The sequence below is a fragment of the Rhamphochromis sp. 'chilingali' genome (assembly GCF_963969265.1).
Source record: "Rhamphochromis sp. 'chilingali' genome assembly, chromosome: 18".
Taxonomy (NCBI): domain Eukaryota; kingdom Metazoa; phylum Chordata; class Actinopteri; order Cichliformes; family Cichlidae; genus Rhamphochromis; species Rhamphochromis sp. 'chilingali'.
Window position 1 is genome coordinate 26554677 of NC_137945.1, and position 26008 is coordinate 26580684.

At 43.3% G+C, this 26008-nt stretch overlaps 1 protein-coding gene across 2 annotated transcripts in view; it reads right to left on the minus strand.

The window, feature by feature from the left end:
* Positions 1-1253: 1253 nt before the first annotated feature.
* adarb2 (adenosine deaminase RNA specific B2 (inactive)) overlaps positions 1254-26008 on the minus strand; it is a 232409-nt gene continuing 207654 nt past the window's right edge. For both annotated transcript variants that reach the window (XM_080864184.1, XM_080864183.1), the window contains 5 exons: positions 25485-25636; positions 22213-22381; positions 16257-16438; positions 7769-7950; positions 1254-5679 (listed from right to left, as the gene is read on the minus strand). In XM_080864184.1, coding sequence (XP_080720310.1) covers positions 5503-5679; positions 7769-7950; positions 16257-16438; positions 22213-22381; positions 25485-25636 — 862 coding nt within the window. In that variant the 3' untranslated portion in view covers positions 1254-5502. The remainder of the gene's footprint in view (positions 5680-7768; positions 7951-16256; positions 16439-22212; positions 22382-25484; positions 25637-26008) is intronic.

Genomic DNA, 26008 nt, shown 5'->3' on the forward strand with positions numbered 1-26008 from the left:
CATGTACACTTGAAAAAATAAAAGTGGCATCATTTTGTGAAGATTGTTTTTCTGAACTAAACAGGCAAGTGCGAAAAACTGGTTTCCCACATAGCTCGCAGACATTCATATCTGCAGTACACTAAACTACTATGAGACACAGCTTAAAACTCTGCCACACCTCTGATCAGACACTTATTATGGTCTAGTGTTCAACTTGAAGAAATTAAGTTTGCACGGTTTCCACTGCTCACAAGTTCAGTTTCCTCTGTAATATTTGTTTCTTCTTAAACAACGTTTCAGTGGATGATGTTACCGTTAGCTTTCGGCCTCCGATGGAGGCGTAATGTCCCTCCAAACTAGTTCATCATGTTTTTCCCCAGATTTAACGAGTTCACATGTTCCTGCTAATCTTGAGCCACTTGTCCCTACTTAGTTTTGACATATTGTAACCATCTGTCAGAAACTGAGAACGTCTTTGTCCCAGTGCATTTTTAATATTTACCGTCTACCTGAATAGAATTAAGGATTTATTACGTTTTATTTCTATTTTAAACAAAATCTTTTTTTTTTAAATCTGAAACTGTTGTAGACCATACCCCACTGGTGTAACCCTACATGATGACACAATATCATGTGTTCTGGTTCCTAGATTTCACTGAGAAGCAGCATGAAACTGGGAGTCAGAATATGCTGTGGACCTTCACCACTCCGTCCTCGTCCATTAGATTAGAGCTGGCTGGCTGTGACCAGCCGCTGGAGCAAATTGTCAATTACGATGTATATTGTTGAGCACACAGCCGACTCCGTGGCCTTAGGGGAAGGGGTGGAAGCTACTGAGGAGACATGCCTTAAACTCCCTGCACTTCCCCCCTCTTCGTCCTCACTCGATCCTTCCTCCAGGCTAATTTTTGGTGGCTGGTCTGTGTGACACCTGCCACTGAGCTTAACAGAGATTAACCATTTCCCCATGGATTTCCCCTGGGAGATGCAGGAGAAGGGAGGCCTCTTTAATAATAGTCTGGATGCTCTGAGCCTCAGAATATGATGGCACAAAAAGGTGGCCATGAGAAAATGTGAACAGGCCAATATCAGTGCTCAGTATAGACCAAATATTCTCCATCTACCGGGTCAAACGTTCTCTTTCACCCTGCAATCAAACTGACAGTAAATGTGACGAGAAAAAAACTTCAAAGACCAAAATAAAATTACAAGATTTTGAGGTTTTATTCACATATACAGTACAAACATTCACTTTGTATTTGTTACTGAAGTGCAATTTACAGACCTTAGCAGCAATTCTTCATAGACTTTAATTTACATCTTAATTAGACATTTTAGAATCTCTTTCACATCTTTGTCAACTTTGTCTTTTATACTTTTTCTATTTTTTTTTTTACATATGTACACTGTTTGTAGAATATTGCCATTCAGACACAGCCTATATTTATTATATCTCTGAAAATAAATGTGTGAAAATCTGTGTGATGGCTGATGAAGCCACTATCGAACATGGTGCAGAAACGATGACAAACGTCGACAAAGCAAGTCTGAATATGTGGCTTCTCAGAAATTCAAATGTGCAGCGCGATGCGATGAAGGACCAACTCTGTTCTGACACACAGACGGCGTTTACACAAAATCCGAGATTTGAGTCTGCTGCATTTTTTTAGCACAGGTAAGGTCTAAAAACTGGAGTGCTCTCACTGAAACTCCCATTAGCCTAGCTTGGATTAACAATGTTGCATTAGCTACATCAAATGTGAGCGCATCGAAGAGGACCTCTTGTGCTTTTCTGTAATGGATGTGGATACTTTTCTAGTGGTTGATGGTTGTATTAAACGTGGCCAAAGTTTTAAATACCAGGGTAAATAATCCCCGTGAGCCAAAAACCCAGGCTTCACACAGAGGCTCAATATCCTGAACATCGCTTTGTATAAAACTGTTTCAAACCTTCCAAATTGAACTTAAGACGAGACATTAAATGGAGTCGAACTAGGGCCGAGCTGTACTTTAGTGTGAAACTGATTTGTACCACAAGAAGGCGTCATGAGTAAATGTAGCCTTCATTTTACACGTTCTTCTTACCCCGCAGCTGTAAAAGGCTGATGACTGAGTATTGTTGTCACCCCATTGGCCGACATGGACCCCCAACTTTGTGAAGACAAGATGTCACCTATGATTTTCACTTGCTACCCGACCGTATCTGCTGAAATTCTTGGACAAGTTCGAATCTCAGTCCGGTCTTTAAGTCTGACGTCATTAGCCGTGTCTGGGCCCAAACTCTGCTGCAGGTCCCAAAGTCAAACGATCACTGCAGCATCACTCAGAGTTGAAAAACTGTCTAAATTCTTTCATCTCTAATAAAATGATCAGCGTTCCTGCTCTACCAGGCGTAACAATTAAGTTTAACATCCAGGCATCCATGAAAACAGAATTTATGAAGTTTAATGGAGTTCAAAGTTAGCAGGAAGTTAGCTAGTTTCCATCTAAACATAATATAACATGTTCTGACAGAACATTCTGAACATTTCTGAAACAAATTAAGACGTACAGCTCTGCTATCACTTCCCACATAAATGAAGGCAGGAAAGCAAACAGAAGTGATGTTTGTAGGGTTGTGCTAGCTGGTATATAATGATATGCTACGTGATCGCTAGCGACACAGCTATGTTAGCAGAATACAAACAGGGAATCTGGAGGATGAACGCTAACGAACGGAGGACTTTTTTCCACTCGATAAAGTTAACGTGAGTGTTCACAGTGGTTAGGGACAAATGCAATCACATGACAGGATGCTGCAAACAGGATGCTGCAAACGGACCAAACGTCAGTCAGGAGAACCACTGAGATAATCCATCAATAGGAGGCTAGACATTCATATACTGCTGCTGCATGGGCTGGGCTGTAGTTGCATCATAAGGTTTTGAAAACTGCGCTTTAAAATGATTAGCAGTAATAAAAACCGAGAGAGGCACAACAGCCTTATTAAATGCAGAGTAGTTTGGGCCCGGAAGCAGGGTTCATCACGCCATCACTTAAAGACTGGATGACTTCGACCTCAACGTCAAGGTCAGAGGTCAAGTTTTCTGAAAATCTTGTTAACGTGATAACTTGAGAAGGAAGTTACCTATGATTGGAGCATTTTGAGGATATGGGTGTAGCCAGAAGGACAAGCTAAACATCAGCATGCATCTGAAACACCTCAGCACAGCCTGGGGGAAATCGCTGCCCCCTGGGGGTGAAAATTCAGCTTCAATTCTGCAGAGGGTATTTCCAAAAAGGAGCTTTAACAGGAGAGGAGGTAGAATGGCTTATTTCAGATAACAACGGGCTGCACTTAGTCCCAGTTTAAGATAAAGATAGAATGGTGTGGCTAATGCAAAGCAAGAATAAAAATACAGAAATGAGCGTAACAGGTCCATATGAAGTTGAATCTATTAAAACTGCCATTACTAAAGCTGGATTTATACACAATGACACAGTTTCCACTCATATTAAGACTTTGTCAAGAAACTTTTAAAAAACCCGGTGCATTCTTCTAGCTTACGGTAACTTTGCCTCCTCTAACATGTAAACACACATCTGGGGCCTGCAGGAAGCGCAACTGACGGTCTGCGTTTTCTCACCGTTTGGACAACAGCAAGGATGAATGGCCTCCTTCTTAAACATCTAACAAGGCGATTATGCTGCTCACAACAACGGCTGCCAGCATGAATGAAAGAATGTGAATACAGTGACTCCACAGAGGTGGTGGTCACTAAGAGTCACCTATAGACGGCAGCTCCAGTGCTATTAATCTTCATCGCAAAGTCCAATCACAACAACACCCAGTCACTCAGTGCTGCACAGGTGATCATAATGTCATTATGGATACGATCATAATAAATCCAGGTTTAGGGAGCAACATAAACCCTGAGGCCTGGTCTCTCAGGCAGGGGTGCATAATTAGGTAAAAGGGGATGTCACACAGTGTGTTTGAGTGCAAACTGCCCAGTTTTTAAGCATTTTGTTAAACACATTTTTATGTGGAGAATCACTTCTGCAGCTTTTTAAAATTTCAAATGTAAGAAGAAACTCTTCCACATGCAGTTTTTGTGTAAAGCCGCCCGTGTGTCCAGTCGTCTGATCTCCAGTAAAGGCTTAGCTCTCCAGCTGTGACACTGTAATGCTGCCAGGACAGGGGCTCACAGCAGGGGCAGGACAAAACACAAGAGCGACCACTAGATGTCACTCTCACTACTCTGAACTGGGCCGCAGCGCTACCTTGACTAGAGACAAAAACGGCAATGACAGAGCAATACGAAGACTATAAACATTTAACTGATTTAAAAGGACAAAAAAAGGAAAAAAATCACGTAAAATGCTGCGTTCATGAAATATGCAAAGACATAAAATAGTGTGAGGTGCAAATTTACAAAAAGAAACAAAACAAACTTCACTCCAAGGTGGTCATGACCACAGAATGACAGCTTGCTCGGGGCATCAAGGCTGATGACTCGCCTCCATAAGCAGCTGCTATTGGTGGCGACAAGATTAGCGATTAAGATGCGTGGAAACGGGCATGAAACCAGGTGGAAAAAAATGAAACAAAACAAAAACTCAGGTCAGGCAGGTCAAAAGACAAAAGGAGGAGAGTAAATACACCACTCCCCCTTCTCCTCCATCACTCCACGCACTCAGGGCAAGCTGTAATGGCTGCGTTTATGTACCTCGCTTTCTCTTTTTACCCAGAGGGGTGAAGATGAGAGGAAGGGAGGGATGGGGGAAAAAAAGGGTGGTGTATTAACCTGTCCTCGTGTCATGTTAAACTCCAAGCGTGGCGGGGAGAGGTGAGGAGAGAAGGACGAGGAGGTGGAGGCAAGGGAGGAGACAGAAAAGAGGGCAAAGAAGGGAGCGACGGAGAGTCAAAGGGTGAGTTAAGAGGAGGAGGACAGAGATAGAACGAGGAAGAGAGAGAAAGGTGAGCTCTGAAGCGACGCTCCGTCCTTCTTTTTCCTCACTCGTTCTTCCCTTCCTCTTTCTCTATCACCCGTCACTCTGACAGGGCCGGTAATTGGACGAGGACCTCTCCCTCTCTTTTTTCCCTCTGCTTCTGTCTGTCTCGCTCTCTCCCCCGTGGCTCTACTCCTCAGCGGGAGCCTTGGGGCCCGGAAATAGCTGATGACAAGATAGTGGCTGCCTTTCATCCCCGCTCAAGGTTACCCCACCCTTCCCTGACAGCCACAGAAGAGCTTGGGGGTGGTGGTGGTGGGTCACATTTAGTTTGCTTAAACTCGTGTGTTTGTGTGCTTAAAGAACACCAACTCCACCCTCGTGTCCCGTTTCTTTTCAGACGTCCAGTCAACCTTCCGCCTGCCGTCCTGGGTGTACGTGGAGAATGAAATGCAGACACACACACACATGCTGGGCTGACAGCCTTGAGTTTAGAGGTTAAACTGGGTTGTGAAACATAGACTCATTGGACCCTAAAAAAAAGAGATGCTTAAACAAACACACCCTCACACACACTCTCTCTCTCACTCAGTCCGACAGCAGGAACTGCTCCTGCTCTGGGGGTTTTTTGACCCAGGTGCCGAGGCCCATTTCCTGCAGAGACCTGAACCACTGCTGCTTCGCTGTCTGGTAAGGGCGCGCCGCCATCTTGGCCTCGCCGTACATGAGCTGGCGGTCCGCCGAGCTGGACGCGTGGATCCCCAACTGAAGAGGGCGCGGATGACCGGGAGAGAAAGTGATGGGTGGAGAGGGGAAACAAACACAAGAAGAGAGAAATTGAGAGTCAGATAAGAGCGGAGTCAGACGTGAAGACGGGGATGGAGAACAGAAAGAGAGAGAGAAATAAAGCCGGGGCAGAGGGGCGAAAGGTTTAGCGAGCAAAACAAAGCGAATGAGCCGGCACAAATGCATTTGGGTGGGGGCTGGGAGCAGGCGCAGGGTGGAGGGGGGCTTCAACAGCTGTGTAATCTCCCCATTTAAATTTCACAAGCAATTGAACATTCTCTGTGCTTTTTGTGCATTCCTATTGTCACGAGGAAGGGGGAGGTGGGGGGGCAATGAAGATCGGCAGGGAGACAAGTGGGGAGAGAGAGAGGGAGAGAGCAAAAGTTTGTTTTGGAGATTAGTGCGACTGCTCTTGCGTGGCCCCTTATATGCGGCGCGCAGAGAGCACTTAGGGTGGGGGCCTCCTCGAATACTTCTCCAAATAATTATGGTTTCATAGTCATTATGCTTTAACGGCCGCCATTTGGCGATGCAGGCAGTGTCTGTTACGTAAAGTTTCAGAATGGAAATGAGAGTGCGGCGGGTAAAGATCCGAGCTGTCAGCTTTTTGATAAGCCGCACAGACAGCAGATGTTGCCAGGCAGACAAATGTATCTACGGCAGAGAGGAGATTCCACATTTCCACTGCACACAGCTCTCTGCTTCTACGCGTGTCTGTGCCTTTTGACTGCTGGCATGCATCACTGTAGTTAATGCTTGTGTGTAGCGGCTGTGCGCACGGGATTCCTAATAGCAGTGGATTCCATATTGTTTCCAGCAATAACTGAGCGATGCCTTTGGCTTTGCTGCACGAGAGCACTTGCAGGGCACAGAGCGCTGAAACTTGTAAGATGTGATTATTGTTCAGCCTTATATTAATTAAATAGGACATCGTAATATTTTTCTGGGAACTAAAAGATACAATGTGGGCAGTGTTTTGTTTATTTTTAATTCACTTTTCAATTGGTGGAACTTTATCCACAGCAGACATTTCCGCACATCATAGCAAACAAAAGAACGGTGTAATTATTAGTGTGACGGGCGCCGCGTTCCGTTTAGGTGTTTTCTCTAAAACATCGAGTCTAAATGTTTGCTGTGAGAAAGTCCTGCAGAAAGAGTCAGTGATTCTGATGAATCGAATAAAACTGGAGTTAACTAAGCTCATCTGGAGGTCACTGCAGTTCCTCAAATACCCACTTGAGGCCCGAGCTGAGAGTGAACGCTCAACTTTACAAAAGGAAATAAACAGGTTTCAAACTGAAACAAGAAAAATTATTTTTGTGTTTATTGCTAATTTATGTCTTCATAGCAACCCTGAGGTAGCTTATATATATCTCACTGTATTAACTGTATCAAGGCTCAAAGAAATGCTTTATTGCACTGCAGGAGCTGTCTGCTAGGCAGATGATCTGAGTCACTGATCTGGACTGATGTGGTGTTTGTCAAGTAGTTAACGAGCCCGTCATAACTTAAAGACCTTCTAGTACCTTATTATGCTAGTAGAGCACTTCACTCTCTGACTGCAGTCTTACTTGTGGTTCCTCTGGTATTTAAATGTAGAATGGGAGGCAGAGCCTTCGTCTTTCAGGCTCCTCCTCTGTGAAACCAGCTCCCAGTTTGGATTCAGGAGACAGACAGCCTCTCTACTTTTAAGATCAGGCTTGAAACTTTCCTTTTAGATAAAGCTTATAGTTAGGGCTGGCTCAGGTGACCCTGAATCCCCCTTAGTTATGCTGCCCAGGCTCATGCAAGTATTTCTTCTTTGCATTCGGTTACAGCAGATGGCCCCGCCCCTCCCTGATCCTGGTCCCTCTGTGGAGGTTTCTTCCTGTTAAAAGGGAGTTTTTCCTTCCTACGATTGCTAAGTGCTTGGTCATAGGGGGTTTGTCTGATTGTTGTTGTTTTTTTTAACATTATATTGTATTTTGTAGGGCATTTACTATATAAAGGGCCTCGAGGTGACTGTTGTTGTGAATTGGTGTCATAAGGTCTCAGCCACTTGACCTTCGCCACAGGTGCCTTCCCTCACCTTGCGGTACAGTCTGTTCCAGCGGGTGAACAGGGCGTGCTTGCAGAGACGTGAGGGTGTCCCTGAGTCTCGTCTCCGTCCAGTTGCGGTGTTGACCACTTCCAACTGTGCGTCACCCAACGTCCAGTTGACGCTCACACACGACGCCTTCCCCGGCTGCTGATAATCGGCACTGCTCAAGCCTATGTGGAAGACAAGAAGATACAAATGACATCATGACATGTCACATGGTTTTGTGAGTGAAATTTTGCATCTGTATGTTTTCTGAACCTTTGCTTTGTTATTTGGTTTAACCTTCTGCCACCCTCGCCTCACTCTGAGGCTGGAAGACATACAGGTTTGCAGGGATGCACAAAAACGATACGATGGCTATGTAAGTATTATAGTTTTGATACACCTTTAGAGAGCAGGTTGGAAAAGGAATGAAGCACATAAGCAATGTCTTTTTATGCTGTAAATATCATCTCCACACTCTAAGATCGACTGCTGCCTACACTGGACTGTCACTCTGTTCTCCACTCTCTACATTTCTTTTTGAAATAATTAGCCTCGCAGCAAAGCACACAAAGTGATCAGCAGAGGAAAGTGAAAGAGAGACAGCGGTAGATGGAAAGTGGAGGTGAGCGGCGATCACACGGCCTCCGTGGAGAGAATTAGCTGCCTGCACTGAGAACACAGGCGCTGGCAGAGGTGCTGGGCCTGTGGCGGGAACAGAGCTGACAGCAGGGTGAGGAGCAAATGAGGGCTCAAGGCAAAATGTTCCTGAGAGGCCAGCGTGGGCGTTTCATAGAAGCTGCATAGGAGTTTGGATTCGCACCCGATTGTACAGCCTGAAGCAGGAGAAAATGTTGAATCTAAGCGGCACTTTCTGGGGCAGAAAATGTAACAAATATGGAGTGCCAAACTCTGCGTTTCTTCAAAAGGCCACTTGAGGCTGGGTACAAAAAGCAAGTCAATCCCCAGAGACTTCCAAGTTAAAATGCCAATTTTTACTGCAGAAATAACTATATTTAAATCCTGGTACAAGAAAAATTTTGATCTCTATTGCTAATATGCCTTTCACACAGTACGGGTGTGGATTGCTTTACAACTTAACCATTAAATTATCTCATGTATTAAAGATTTGCAGAGGGTGTCAAATTCTCACCACTAGATGTCAGTAGATTGCAGATTGCGGTTAACTGAGTTCTGTTTTTGTACCCCTCCCAATTCAAGTACATAATCCTAGCTGCTATGTTTCAGTCAGCCAAAAGAGATCAAAACTATATTTAGATTATTCCACATAATAGTTGTGGCCAGTCGGCATATTTCTACCAGCCTACCGATCAAATCCAGTTCTAAGGAACACTTCCAGCCTGCTGTTTACCTCAGCTGTCAATGCAGAGTGAGAAGTGTCCACCTTTATTTACTCTGGAAGAGGCTGTAAAACTTTCTGAAAGGATCCGGTACAGGTCAATGAGCCGGAGAAGCTCTCTTTTGATCGATGACAGTCATACTGAAGTGAGTTGTTAGGTAGCAGTGTTGTTTTTGCTGCCGTTGGCTGCAGTTCGTTCATGAAACTTTCTCGGAAGTAGATGTAACAGTTTGACTGAGGCATTTAGCAAATAAATCCTCCTACAATGTGACAATATAAACAAAATGTTTATCAGAAGGAAAGAAAAGGAAAGGATACTCGGGTCTAATGTGAGCTGGCATAATGTTAGCTTATAACCAGCTGTTGTTGTAGCCTGCTCTTCCCATTTAACTCTTCCCAAGAGTTGGGAGTTCGCCTTGTAATCGGAAGGTTGCTGGTTCGAGCCCCAGCTTGGACAGTCTCGGTCGTTGTGTCCTTGGGCAAGACACTTCACCTGTTGCCTACTGGTGGTGGTCAGAGGGCCTGTAGCGGCAGTGTCCAGCAGCTTCGCCTCTGTCAGTGCGCCCCAGGGCGGCTGTGGCTACAATGTAGCTTGCCATCACCTGTGTATGAATGGGTGGGTGACTGGATGTGTAAAGCGCTTTGGGGTCCTTAGGGACTAGTAAAGCGCTATACAAATACAGGCCATTTACCATTTTAATTAGCACTTATCCATGTCTGACCGACGCACCCACACAGTTCACAGATGTGAACTAAACTAATTTGTAGTAGCTGATAAATTTGTACTCCAAACATTCTGCCTCTAAAAACCGACATGACAAAGGCCAACATGCCAAATGCGAGACCTCACATTGTTGGTCCACAAACAAATGGGTACCTCAGCCATCTGTCATACGCAGTCTGTGGTTAAATCACATAGGACAAATGCCTCCTAGAACTAAATTTTGATTGTATATTTGTATGTACACTAATTGAGATCATGTGTTATCCATTGATAACTGCTGTATTTTATGTAAAGCTACCTTTAAAGAACTGGAAGGCTTTTCTGGACTACTACAGAAGCATACTGGGCCCACTCCCTATGTAGATAGAAGACATGTACTTAGAGGCGATTATATGCTAATGAAAAATAAAATCAATGCTGTATTACTTTTCTAGGAATAGAGCCCTGTAAATTCTGCACACTGGAGCATTAATAATCACAGCTATAAGAATCGCTGTCTTTGATTCCAGCTTGAGTTATTTATTACATCATGCAACATTAAAGGCTCCCCTTATAGAAAATCAACGGGCAGAGTCTCTGTGACGGCTGAATAACAGTTGCTTCTGATCTCATCGCCTGACAGACAGCTTGTTATATTACAATACCAGATCTACAATACCACAATACATGCCTGCAGATCATTTCCTCCTTTTCCACACTGATTTTCCTGTCTTCACTCTTCCATTTACCAATCTCACCTCTCCTTTTCTGTTGCTCCTTGGAGCTGGAATGAATCGCCTGCCACGGTAACAATCCTCCGTGTCTCTTATGTATTACCCATCTCTTCTCTCTTGTGCAGACACACCTCTTTGAACAAAAGACCCTCCTATCCATCCTGCTTTTTTCCACTCCTCTCGCTCCATTCATGGCTCATTTCTTCCCTTCAATGGGCTTGACTCCTCTGTTTCTGTAATAGCCAATTTGATGTTTCCTCCATTGAGGACTTGATCAATTTCTCTTCTGGGAAGTGTTTGGCAGACATGAAAAAGGCAGAATTAAAGCCTTTGGTTATGGGATTCAGAACTGTACAGTACACACAGGAGCAGCTTAATATCTGAGGCTGCTGTGCGTTCATGTGTACACAGTGCATCTATCCTGCATTATTGTAGTGCTGCAGGGCTGTAAATGTGTGCCTTGTTGGGTGGAGAAGAAGTGGAGGAGAAGTGAAGCAACAGGTATGTGAAAAGAGGAACTTACTCATTTTCTGTGTCAACGACTGGATTATAAATGAACAGTTGCTGGCTCAAATCCTTTAAAACACTTTCTATAAACATAATTTAAAGACAAGATTTTAAAGAAAGGTAAGCCAAGAAAAGGGAAAATGCAGATTTTAAATTGATTTCATTCATTACGGGGAAAAAAGCTATCAAACTCTATTTGCCCTATGTGAAAAAGTAACAGTCCCCCTTGTTAACTTATGAATTCACTGTGATTAACCACATTTTTTGGAAAGCTGAGTTCAGTTTACTAGCCACACCCAGGCCTGAGCACTCGTTAACCTGTTGGATCAGGAAATCCTTTAAATAGAAAGTCTTTGTCAAAGCGAAGTAGACTAAAATATCTCAAAAGTCAACACAACATGCCAAAATCTAAAGCAACTCAAGAACAGCAGCGTCAGTCTGGAAAGGGTTACAAAGGCATTTTAGGACTTTGGAACTCCAGCAAATCAAGGCTGGAGGAAAACTGGGGAAAACTACGAACAGCTGGAGTGGCCTAGTCAAAGTTTGGACATAAATCCAATTGAGATACTTATGCATGACCTTAAACAGGGATTCATGCTTGAAACCCCTCCAGTGTGGTTAAAGACCTGCAAAAAGACCAACCATGGTACATGCCCACCTTCATTGGCGTCTTAGTGTGGTAAAGTTTGCAAAAAATCAGCCCCAAAGCATTAGGTTTCCACCTCCCTGCTTGACTGTGGGGACGGTGCTCTTTGGGTCACACACAGCATTTCCCTTCCTCTAAAAATGAGACATCAAGTTGACGTCAAAGAGCTTGATTTTGTTTTATTTGATCCCTGCAATTTCTCCTAAGCCTTCTCATTTAGATGTTTACTGGCAAACTTAAAACGGGTATGTACATTTGCCTACTTAAGCAGGGGGACCTTGTAGGCACTGCAAAATTTCAGTCCATTATGGTGCAGTAGGTTACCAATGTGGTTCGTGGTGATTGGGGTCTCAGCTGAGGATCTGTCACCTTTCTTATGATCATCCCATGAACCATCATCTTTCAATTTCTTCCATTGCCGAATGAACACACCAGGAGTTGTCACCTTGTTACCAAACTTCTTGCTGATGGTCTTGTAGCTCAGTCCAGCCTGCGCAGATCTGCAGTCACTGATGTCTTTCGACAGCTCTTTGGTCTTGTCCATGGTGGTGGAGAAGATGGAATGGAAGAAATTGATACTGTAGACAGCTGAGCTTTATGCAAATAATGAGCTGAGATCAGGAGTATCTGTGATTGATTGATTGATTGATTGATTGATTGATTCATTCATTCATTCATTCATTGACTGCAATCTGTGTGCCACATGGACATATAGCCAATCTGTGGAAGCCAGAATAGTAGCTGGGTTGTCAGAAATCAAATACTTATTTGACTCAATGACATGCAGATTAATTTATAATTTTTATGTAATGTTTCTTTTTTTTAAAAAAAACTGATTTTAGGTTGATATTCTGTCTCTTAATTTCTTTCCCCAAAAAATAACAAATAAAAAATAGTAACTGATCATTTTATTGTAAGTGAGCAAACTTATAAATTCAGCAGAGGATCAAATGTTTAACAGCACCACTGATGGACTGCCGATGATTACTTGATGTTAATATGTAATGAGTAACTGATTACATTTTTCAAGTAACTTTCCTCACAGTGACATCATCTTAATGCAAATATGTATCAGACCTCAGAACAGCAAAAGCTAAAATACGAATTTCAACACGTGGAGAAAAGAGGGTGTAGCTGTAAAACATGCATGTGCACCGATCTATCTGCAAAGCTCCAAAAGTGGAGCACGAACATTATTAATGTTTCCTTTATCTGCTGTTGTTCCGATTCCTCTTATCCCGAAACAACAAAGCCCCGCCACAGTTTGCGTTCGCTCAACAGCAGGACGAGGAGTGAAGGACAAGTCGGTCCATCGATGCGTTTGGCCCTCAGGGTTCAGGTGGAGCCGCTTTGGCTGTGTGTGATAAGAACGGGCCCTGCGATCCCCAGGAATTTCTTCTGGGGGTGTCGCTTTTAAATAACCCTGGACTCACAATAGCCTGGGAGCTCATCAGAGGCAATGAAAGGCTGGCGGAGGAGATGAGAGGAATGGGAGGGGGCGATACACGTGCAGACATCTGAATGCGAGCGAAGCTCTGCGTTTCTTTATTCCCGCCCTGCCTTGCTGTCTCCCCTTGTTTTCCTCAGCCTGTCTCTCTCTCGGTACGAGCTCCCTCTCAGATTGAATGGCTGTCCGATAAGGGCTGTGATTACATTGATTTGGCGTAGGGCCATCTCCACTCTCTGTCCATCTCTCTCCCTGCCTTCACCCTTCAATAAACTACTCATAGTACTGCAGGTGCAAAGATCTGACAGTCTGAGACACACACACACACAGAAAACACACAATCACTGTTAGAGAGGACGACAGAGCATGTGCAGGAAACCTCAAGAAATGGCGTAAAGGACATTCGACAGCATTAGTATTTAACTGGTGGGAAAAAGAACCTATAACAGTCATTAAACACTCTTTGCAGCTATGATAAAAAACGGGATAAGGAAGAACGATGAACAAAAAGATCAAACCTGACCACAATTTTCCAAATATTAACCGCAGCTTGTAATATCTAAAAGCAAAGACTCAAATGACTCCATTTAAAAAGCCAAATCATGAGAAATGCTCGCTGAGGCTGCGGTCTGAGGGTTCAGTGATAAATTCATCCCAGCAACCATCACCAGAGGACATTTCAGCACAATTATCAATCTCGATAAGGACGGGCTTCAGAAAATCTTCGCCACCAAGGCAACCAGAGAGCCCCTGCGCCCTTCAAGAAGAGCATGCAAAGCCATGTATAGTAGATATGGAGATGTTAGCCACAGAGAGCTGTTGATATGATATAATGTGTTTCCCTGTAAGTGACTGTGACTCTCTTTGTTTATATCAGTGATCCCTAACAACCAAATGTGTCCTACATCTCTGTGCGTGCCTGTCGCTCAGCGGCTCTGCCTGGCCTAGATCTGAAGTGATGGCTGATGCAGTTTCTACCAGTTGGGTGTCATTCACATCCTCTTCCAGCATTCATCCTCACTACAAACACAAGCCTCGAGTCTCAGCGGAGCCCTGGAAGCAGACGCGCCAAACAACTTCTTAGTTTTTGCTTGTCTGACTGGCAAAATGTAAGTGTAGAGAAGAAGTGGTGTACGAGTTTGCTAAGAGTGCGAGAATGTGTGTTTGTGTGTGCGTGAGAAGGGGGTGTAACATATGATCTGTTATGTTGCATCGCGCCTGTAGCTGACATTCCTTAAAAAGAATACGTGAAAACAGAGTACTGTACACGAGGACATTTATGTAGTGCAGATCTCTAAGCATGTGTGGGTAAGTCGCTATATGAAGGCAGGGTGAGAATAGAAAGCAGACTGTAAGCTGAAAAGAGGAATTACAGAAAAGGCTGAAAGTGATCCAAGCACAGAATACATGTTTAGTGGGTTTTAACAGTTTTGGTGAGTAGGCTACAGGCTGGTGCTTGTGTTTAAGGATATTTTAGGGGTATTCCCAAGAAACAACCTGTTGTTTCCGAAAGTGAGTTAATCCACATTGAAGATCTCTTTACAGGAGACTCAAACATGTACTTTTAGTATCCAAAGTAATATCAGAATAACTTGGGAGCTATGAATGTACTTTGCTAATCAAGCTAGCTAGCTTCTGCTCTTACACTTGAAAGAGGAACCTACATGTTTATCCTACCATAGACTTTAAAGTTATCAATAAAGTTAATGGACTATTATTTTGAAGCCTTGGTTTTGTCATTTTGGCCCACAAAACACTGGTTTTGAAACACGATCTGACTGTATATGGATGACAGGGTGTAGGTGGAGAGGACTACAGGCATAACCCAAGAACACTAGGCTGAACATAGCCCACCTAACAGGACAGTCAGTTTATCCAATTTAAATCCCACTCTTCAAGTCTCTATCCTGTTTCTGCTGGCGTGCCCCAGGGTTCAGTATTAGGGCCTCTTTTATTCATTATCTACATGCTCGCTCTTTGCCAAATATTTTGAAAATATAATATCAATTTTCATTGTTATGCTGATGACACCCAGCTCTACATTTCCTCCAAACCTAATTCATCCCTTCCACCTTCTCCCTCTTGAACTGTCTTATGGAGATCAGATCTTGGTTCTCCTCCAATTTTCTCAAACGTAACGGTAATAAAACAGAAGTGTTACTCGTTGGCACAGCCTCTACCTTAACCAAATCTCACAGTTTCTCCATTAATATTGAAAATCCCCCATCCTTCCTTCCCCGCAGGTAAAGAGTTTGGGTGTCATACTTGACAGTACTCTCTCATTTCAGTCTCACATTAATTACATAGCCCAGTCTGCATACTTTCACTTACGTAACATTAACCGACTTCATCCCTTCCTTATTCCCTATTCCCCATCCTTGTCCATAGTCTTATTACTTCCCGGATCACTATGGGTCACAGAGGAACTCACTTCCTTCAGCCTTAAGAAATATAGATCACAACTCAAAGCCAACTTGTTTAAACTGGCTTACTCTCTTTAATACAGATTTTACTTGCTGGCAAATAGTAGTTTTTTTGTGTGTGTGTTTTTAATTTTGTTGTTTGTGGCTGTATTTTGCTGGTTTCTGTATTTTAATTTATTTGAATCTATTTTAATCAAGTGTTTTATTGATGTCTTTTTCTCTTTGTAAGGTGACCTTGGGTTTTAGAAAGGCGCCCTCAAATAAAATGTTTTATTATTATTATCATTATTATTATTATTATAATGCTAACACTGAAATTTTAAAATGCAAAGTCCAAATCCAGTGGGCTACATTGGATTAGATCCCCCACATCAGGTATTTTTTTCCATGTAGTTTTCAATTATAATGAACATCACAATCTTGACATTTGGGACCTGTTTAAAGCAATGCCACCCAAAGAAGCTCCAAACTTAAAGCAGACAAAAAAACAAACAAACCCTCAGACCTTTATGTGCTACTTCAGAAGCAAAAAGTAAAAGTATATTGAAAAGATTTTTTTACTGTGTCACTTTCTATTGTGTGGAGACTTCCCAAAGTGCATAGAGTGTATTTATGAGTGTATTTTACAGCTACTGCCCAGAGTTGCTGTGTGGCTGATTATGTTGTGGTCATACCGCTGAGCAGGGGCTGGTTGCGTCTGTATGTGGCAGGCAGTGGGCCCAGGCGCTCCTGACGCTGGTTCAGAACTCTGCCCAGATGGCCCGTGTGACGCAGGCTGCCAACGGTCATGCTATGCAGGTACACTGGTTCCACAAAATGGCTCAGCAATGCCCCCTGCAGGCCAAGGATGTTCCATCTAGGGGTAGGGAGGAGGTGGGAGGAAGAAAAGAGAGAAGAAGTTAAGGAGGGAAGAGAGGAGAAAGGATGGAAGGAACAGCATTCGTGAAAACGTCGGCGAAGGTGTGAGTGTAGGATGAGGTGTGTGGGTGAAAGGAGAAACGAAACACAACAGTTGGCCAAAGATACGAAATAGAAGGAGGAGATGGAGGGGTGGAGCGGTGGATAGAGAGAGGCAAAGTGGGGAAAACGAGACAACGAGGCAGGTGTGAGAGCTTTGATGACAGGTGGAGACAATTTGATCATTATCTCGATGTGGGACGTGATGAATAGCAGCAAGTGACCACACACGCTCTTCACGCATAAACGTCCTCTTCCCCCAGAAACACAAACCGTCATCACCAACAACAACACCGCCAAAGGTCAGTACATCAGCATTCATTACCTGGAACAACACATTACCACGTGTGCATTCATCAGTGCCACGGAGGTTAATACACTGCAGGGCTGCAGGAGAGCCTCAGTCGACTGCTCGCTGCACGCGGATCTCCTTGTGGTTTGTTTAGCGAGCCACAAGTGACACAAAATCACTGTGGGGCTAATCCCGCAGGCCACGTGGGCACCTCAAAGTGTAGCCAGCAGCAGATGCTAATTTATACATATAGAATGATAATTAGCGTGTTTATTATAATCCCTGCCCTTCATAAATGAGGAGGAATCCTGCTGTTTACCTGAGCTGTGCTGGAGTTACATCGGAGGCTTCTAATTTTTACATCACTGTTCTTTTTGTTAATCAATGTCTCCTTATCATGGATGCAATTACACCCCGCATCCCCCCACCACCCCTTCCCAGCTTAATAATCACTCATTACAGCTTCCTTTGCTTCCCCAAGCAGTCAATTCACACCACCGGCTTTCTGGGAATCACTTAAATGGGCACACAAAGCAGCAGCCCGCCCGCCTCTGCTTTACCTGCAATCTGTCACCAAGATCTGTCCTTCCTTCCCAAACAGAGAGGAGGAATTTTGTTCAAAAAGCAACGCGCGCACGCCCAAACAGAAAATACTTTAGCCTGAAATATTAATTTACCCAGAAAGCGACACCGTGAATCAGAAACATCTTCTAATCTCATGCAAGAAAAGACAGCCATCTGGCTTGGGCGTGTGAATCTAGAGAGAGGAGAGGGAGAGGACCTCCTCTTTCTCTCTCTCTCCCACCCTCAGTAAACGCCGACCATTAAAGTAATGTGTTCATCTGCATAAAACTGCGGTGGAATGGAGAACATCATCGTTATATGAAAGCCATTTAGGCCCCTCAATTAAATCCAGCTGTCGGCTTCGAATCAAATATTAGTGAAGAATCTTCACCGAGGCCCCGGCCTTAAGAAAACACGACGACAATCGGCGGGCGATGCAACGGCCACTGTTATCAGCTGTGTTTATGATAAGAGCAAAGATCCTAATATCCCCTCTGGTCAAAAGCTGAACTAACGATAATAAAGTGCAGGAAGTGGGAGGAAGTGGAGGGGAATAAAAAAGTAATGGGAGGTTGCAAAATGAGCGTGACAGAGGACAAAAAGAGTATCCAGGGGATTGCTTTAAGATTGCAGTGTGTGCTGGTGTGTGTGTGTGTTCACTCTGTAGCTCTAAGCTCCTCTCACTTCCACCTTCCACTCCTGACCTTGATAAACTGGCCCTCTGTGACCCACTCAGTTTAACGATGGCCACCGATCATTTACAGCGATATAAAAAAAGAGGAAAGAGGAAGCTGTGGAGCAGTGAGAGCGCGTCTGCTGTCTGGCCGGGCGGGATGTGGTGAAGAAGGTGGTGAACGGGTGGGCGGTGGGGGAGGAAAGCAGGGTTGTCCCTTCTCCCTCCCCCGTCACTCTATTTTTTTGTAAAGTAATTGCTTTCACCCCTGTTGGTGACCTGGGTAGATTTAATCACACCATCTCCACCCCTGGCCAACTGAATCAAATTGGTCAAATTAACAGCGGCTACACAGGAGAAGGGTTCACCTCTCCGCTCGTGCGCTCTCTCTTTCTCTCTGTGTCTGTGACGCGCGCGCAGCAGCGGCTCAGCTGTAGTCCTGTACGGCTCGGCTGGCACAGCGTGGTGCTTACTAAGCTAAATTCACGGGTTCGGCTCCTGTTGAGGCAGAATCGTGGCAGAACAACTGAGACTATATTAAAAATTGATTTCAGATATTTCAGAGAACGTCAGGTGTAGAAGAGAAGAATTACAATTGTTGAATTTCTTTACTCGGTACAGCGGTGAATGTTTTTAGCCGTGCTAGCAAATCTGGAGTATTTCAGTGGGAAGGAATGGCTTTACTGGAGACAATCAACTGTTTGTGACATGTAAAAAGTAAAGAAATTTGTGTTTGAGCGATTATTACTTTGTTGTAACGATGCTTCTTGGCAATAAATCTTATCATGTGTGAAAGTTTATTTTTCCTTAAATGGTGCCACATTTGTAAGGGAAATGCATTTGTTGGTTGCTCCCATGAAAAACTTGCCAAATTTCTCTGCCAATGCCAAACAGCTTATTCGGCTACCAAAAGCCTCTTCGTGGCCTAGGTTCAGTAAGATGCTGGAAACATTCCTCAGAGATTTTGGGTCATGTTGACATGACAGCATCACACAGGTGCTTGCAGATTCTTCAGCTGCACATGCATTTAGCAAATCTCCTGCTCCCCCACATCCAAAAGGCGCTCTGCTGGACTGAGATCTCAATGAACTGCCTGTCATGTTCAAGAACATTTGAGCTTTGTGACACAGCATTTTATCCTGCTGCAAGCACAAAGGAAATTTCTGGCACAACTTCACCTGCTTCCAAGGTGCACTGGGGAAGAGCAATAATCTAAAGAGGCCGAAGCTCCACCACTAGTGGTATGAAGAATGACTTTATTACCCGATCAACGTGTTTTAGCCTGTGGCCTCTGCCAGGCCATCCAGGTGGTGTATAAAGGAGGCAAATATCCCCACACTACTGCACCACCATCAGCACAGGATGGCTCCATGCTTTCATGATGTTTATGCAAAATTCTGACCCCACCATCTGAATGTTGCAGCAGAAACTGAGCACAGCCATAATAATAACAGATTTATTTACTATTAGAATCATTATAATCACTTATCACCTCTAATACCACCTCACCACTTTAAATTTGCAATGTATTTGGAAATATATTTAACATTATTACGTTTTTTGAATATGTGTAGCAGCCTCCAGTGTGACCACACTTAAGCCTCCACTCTTCACACAAGGACAGCGTGAAGCTGGAGGCAGAAGTGTAAAGCTGTCCTGATGTATCGTGGCCATCTGTCCTAAACTGGCCTGACAACATGTGGACATGGGTTCTATAGTAGTTTTGCTCTCTCATCATATATTACTGAGTCACTGAGTCTGTTTTAATCTAACACTGTTGTGCCAGGAATAAGAGAAATCAATGAATTAGAAGTGATTAAAACCACAGTTTTCAACTGTAAACTGCTGCCCTCTAGTGGGCTGTGACGGCACTACAGGTCAGAGATGGGCAGTACTGGTATTGGTATCGATACTGATATTGATATCAGATCGATACTGCGAAAGTGTCAATACTTTGTTTCTATCCTTTAACTTAGGTACATAGCCCAATAAATTGTATTAAATATTTTTTTAGAAAAGAAAAAATTTACATCAAACATGTTTAATGAAACGTGTCAGTGTTGACTGACGATTGATGTCTATTTTATTTATAGGCTATAGCATGATAAACAACAAAAACTGACCAAAAGCTTATTTACATCCTAGGTCTCAAATACACATAAAAAGCCTAAAAGTGTGTTTTATTGTTTTAACTTATTATTACGGAAAGTAAAAATCATCACAGCCATTTTGTGCTCAAATTGAAAATTACACATCTCATAAATCATAACTTGGTCTTGGAATTGGGCATTTTAAAGTATCGGTACTGGTATCGGTATCGGCAATAGTAGCCCTGTATTTACTTGGCATCAGATCAATGCTAAAATTTGCAGTCCAGAACCAACACTTCAGGTGGGCTAGGTGAGTAATCTAATATTTACAATGAAGACCATTTTAATTGTGCATTAATTTTCATTTATTTGACCAGTTTTTGACATGAGGTCTATTTTCTATTTCACTTAATTGTTTGGAAATTGTAACTGACAGAAGAATTCATCAGTTTTAGAGAAATGGTACTGAAAAGGTGGCAAAAGAAAAGTCTTTCATGGCTAATTATTATCAACAAGCAGCTCACAGCAACAGCAAAATTAATCTATGAAAACGAAGAGAAGTAGCAACAAAAAGCGAGCACCTATTGTTGGTTTTTACAAGTGTGAGAACAGAAGACGGGTAATTACGGGTTTGGGCAGACCACAGAGGTTTCTCTGTCCCTAAAGTGGGCTGCAGAAGCCTTGAGTTTGGAATATTAGTCATAGCAGCCTTTACCAACTATACACCACAGTGTGTAAAGGATTGTATGACTAATACGTTAGCTAAATAACAGGCAGCACTGCAGATCTAAACAAAGCCGCGATTAATACACTAATTCATTAGTATGGGATTAGCTATTCAAGTCACATATGGGAAATCAATAGTCACCCCCCCCCCCCCCCCCCGGACTACAAAAGATTTCTCACTGTGCACAGCTCATGTTAACACACCATCCCACACACACACACTGATGCATTAGGTAAATATCAGAGAACCCTCTCCTTGCATCACATCTAAAAGTGCTTTATTTAAACAGAGATCTTTCCTTCTCATAAGGAAGCTAATCTCCTAATAAGGTTAACCTTTCCACCAATCACTTTAGCTTTCATTTCTTAAGTAGACCAGACATCTCCCGGGTGAAGGGGGTGAGCTGGTTTTTTTTTATCTTTTCTTTTCTCTTTTAAACGAGCACAATCCATGCAGTAATAACTGCAGTGCTCACTCATATAATTCGATTATGATTTCAATAAATGAGGCATAAAAACAAATTATGAGTCAAAGCTGCGAACTGAACAAAAGTAGCAATTTTTGAAAAGTGTATCTATCACCAAAAGTCAAAACTAAAACCTGTGAGACAAACCTACTTAATCTCAAGAGTGGGCGAGGGCAGCGAGGGAAAGCTCTGCCAAGGAAGCTCACTCTCTGGCCAGAATGGACTTTTAAGGCAACAGTATTGTATTTTGTATATATTAATTGTTTTCTTTGTTCTTTCGAAACATACTTGAACAAGTTTGTAATGCAGGTAAAAATCAGATAAGAACAGCATGGCAGCTGTTTACAGTGATTACACAAACATTATGTATGTATAATAACTGGAAATGAATTCCTTGAGCTCATTAAATTATATAATAGTACAGAATATTTCTAACTAATTAATTATTCTCTTTTTCTTGAGAATACTTGGAGCCAAGTCGAAAGAAAAAAATGAGGTCAGAGGTCAAATGTGACCCACTTGTAAGAATCATAGTTTCAAAGTTATAAGGCTTTTTGTTGACAAATAAATCATTAAGTTGATCTTGAAGACTTTGGCGGATATAAACCAAATTTGATTGGCTTGTTAACATGACACCACTTGACATGCCTACAAGGTTTTACAGGAATTGATTCAAAACTTTTCAATCTATCGTGTTTACAGACAGAATGATGGCGCGCATGCAAACACAACCAAAACCACAACCTCCTTGGTGGATTTAAAAAAAGAATGGATGCAGGATATGTGTGTGTTATTCTGGACACACACAAGAAAATGTGACTTTAAGCGCAGGAAATGTTGGGAACACGTGAGCGCACTGACCTGGTGAGCTTGTCTGTGCAGGACATGGTGATGAGATGTTCACCCTGAAGGACACCGTCCCAGGTCTGGGCGGGTCCCCGGCAACGCACCGGCACCGTCCCCTCGCCTGACTCGATTTTAGTCCGCAGGTGACTCCGATGCTTCCTCATTAAGTGTCTGCTGCTGTGCACTGAAAGAATAATGCGCACGATCGCAGTTTTACTACTTTACAAAATCATTTCTTACTACACAACGCCAGCCAGCGTCATGCAGTCTGCCAGTACTGAAGTCGCAGATCTCATCTCTCAGCAGTCAAGAGGGTTTTCCAATATGTCTTTAAATACATTACATGCAAATATACAGCACGTCTTAAGTAGGAGTTGAATTGTTTGCATGAGTTGCAAAGCTCTCAGCTGTTACAATCTGTGTGTATGAAGCTGTGTACTTTCAAAAGGTATAACAGAAAAAGCAGATAAACAAGAAAACATTACTGATATGCAAGTTTAAAGTTTGGAGTAGGGAATTAAACGTATTAGTTTGCAACTGCCTGCTTCCTTACTGCTAATGAAGCAAACACGTGACTGGACTGTTTATGAATGCGTGGGCTGTGATTTTTGGGAGGGAGGAGGTAGCCTTCTCCCTGGAGCGATGCCCTTTTGAAAGTTTCTATTTTATTTTATTCAAACTGACAGAGAAATCCTTGCTTTATTGACACTGTTAGCAAGAGCGCAAGTTCCTTGATCCATTTAAGACAATTTCACCTAGTTTAGCGTGGGCGTGCAGTCTAGCATGACCTCCACAGGTGCTGACAGTGGTAGTTAAAGTCAAATGTTTCTTACTGTTTGGATCATGCCTGAGTGCAGTTTGCATGTTCTCCCCGTACCGCTGTAGCTCTCGCTGCGTGTCATCCCTGTGACACTCTATAGCAATATATACGCCTTCGTTGCACTCTGACCAAATGTACATATGCAATCGCTGTTTTGGTTTCCTTTCTTGAACTTTAAACCCCACAGTGACACGCTCTTCCTTTTCCTCTCTCCTCCTCGGCTGATCTGACAGCAGCTAAAACTTAAGCGCCGACTTCTAACTCAGAAATGTTTAAGAACTGTCAGGAAAAGGTGCTCGGTAATTTTGTAATCTGTGAGAGCGCACAGAATTACATTTAAAAGGTTTAATGCCTAAAGAGTATAAAAGCTCTCTCTAATGACAGCCTTTCTCCTTCTTTCTTTCCGTCAGTGCTGGTTTCATGAAAATTTCACTGCGCTGTAGCATGTACTCGCAGAGCTTAAAAAAGCAGCGTCAGTCAGCGAAGGACCAGATTACATTTCTGAACTCGTAGGCCACCAGAAAACTGCTGGGCAAACCATCTAAATGAATATACAATTTATATTCAGTAGGTAAGCAATAAAATGTCATCTAGTCAGCACGGTGCAACTGAAAAGAGGCCAAAGACAGAATGTGACATGAAAAGGATGGCAGCTTCTTGTGAAATAATACAAGGAGAGCGGTGGCTTTCAGAAAGTCTGCCAGAGAAAATGATCTCTTTATAACGTAAGACACTGTCTGAGAAACTGAGAGAATGGCAGCAGTAAAATGGATTATACAGTGGGGCAAAAAAGTATTTAGTCAGCCACCGATTGTGCAAGTTCCCCCACCTAAAATGATGACAGAGGTCAGTAATTTGCACCAGAGGTACACTTCAACTGTGAAAGACAGAATGTGAAAGAAAAATCCATGAATCCACATGGTAGGATTTGTAAAGAATTTATTCGTAAATCAGGGTGGAAAATAAGTATTTGGTCAATAACAAAAATACAACTTAATACTTTGTAACATAACCTTTGTTGGCAATAACAGAGGTCAAACGTTTACTATAGGTCTTTACCAGGTTTGCACACACAGTAGCTGGTATTTTGGCCCATTCCTCCATGCAGATCTTCTCGAGAGCAGTGATGTTTTGGGGCTGTCGCCGAGCAACACGGACTTTCAACTCCCGCCACAGATTTTCTATGGGGTTGAGGTCTGGAGACTGGCTAGGCCACTCCAGGACTTTCAAATGCTTCTTACGGAGCCACTCCTTTGTTGCCCGTGCGGTGTGTTTTGGATCATTGTCATGTTGGAAGACCCAGCCTCGTTTCATCTTCAAAGTTCTCACTGATGGAAGGAGGTTTTGGCTCAAAATCTCACGATACATGGCCCCATTCATTCTGTCCTTAACACGGATCAGTCGTCCTGTCCCCTTGGCAGAAAAACAGCCCCATAGCATGATGTTTCCACCCCCATGCTTCACAGTAGGTATGGTGTTCTTGGGATGCAACTCAGTATTCTTCTTCCTCCAAACACGACGAGTTGAGTTTATACCAAAAAGTTCTACTTTGGTTTCATCTGACCACATGACATTCTCCCAATCCTCTGCTGTATCATCCATGTGCTCTCTGGCAAACTTCAGACGGGCCTGGACATGCACTGGCTTCAGCAGCGGAACACGTCTGGCACTGCGGGATTTGATTCCCTGCCGTTGTAGTGTGTTACTGATGGTGACCTTTGTTACTTTGGTCCCAGCTCTCTGCAGGTCATTCACCAGGTCCCCCCGTGTGGTTCTGGGATCTTTGCTCACCGTTCTCATGATCATTTTGACCCCACGGGATGAGATCTTGCGTGGAGCCCCAGATCGAGGGAGATTCTCAGTGGTCTTGTATGTCTTCCATTTTCTGATGATTGCTCCCACAGTTGATTTTTTCACACCAAGCTGCTTGCCTATTGTAGATTCACTCTTCCCAGTCTGGTGCAGGTCTACAATACTTTTCCTGGTGTCCCTCGAAAGCTCTTTGGTCTTGGCCATGGCGGAGTTTGGAGTCTGACTGTTTGAGGCTGTGGACAGGTGTCTTTTATACAGATGATGAGTTCAAACAGGTGCCATTCATACAGGTAACGAGTGGGGGACAGAAAAGCTTCTTACAGAAGACGTTACAGGTCTGTGAGAGCCAGAGATTTTCCATGTTTGAGGTGACCAAATACTTATTTTCCACCCTAATTTACGAATAAATTCTTTACAAATCCTACCATGTGGATTCATGGATTTTTTTTTCACATTCTGTCTCTCACAGTTGAAGTGTACCTCTGGTGCAAATTACTGACCTCTGTCATCATTTTAAGTGGGGGAACTTGCACAATCGGTGGCTGACTAAATACTTTTTTGCCCCACTGTATGTGTATTAAAATAGCTGCGTTTTATTCATTGAATGATGTCGACTTTATGGAAAACAAGGAAACAGAAAGGGAGGGTTTCTTACGGTCAGCGGTGATTTCGTATGGAGAGTTGAGCCTCCCGTCTCCACACGGCGAGGTGCTGATGTACATGTGGAAATGGATGTTGTCTCTCAACCTGTAGCCGCACTCTTTGTGGTGCACAAATATCGACTCCTCCCAGTCCTCTGGCCTTTTACTTTGGCAGCATAAAAGGGAAAAGACAACAAGGAGGAGGGAGATTGATGAGAAAGGTAGAAGCATTTATCACAGCAAAGGACACAGATCTGCACTTTTCTTTTCCAATGATGAAGTGAGTTGACATGGACAGAGATGGACACTGGCCCTCTCTCTGACCACAGACAATTCTCCTCTGTCAGACGGAGTCCTGGACATTACTCTTGCTGCCCATAATAGTCAGAGCAAACAGGGGAATGAGTTTAACCTGTTGGCAAGTACACACCTTTGAGTCACGACACTGCCATTGTGAAGGCCAAACGAAGTAAATATCATTTCATATAAAACAAATGTACAGAAAATGAAAAAAAGTACAGCATGGGTTTGAGTCCAT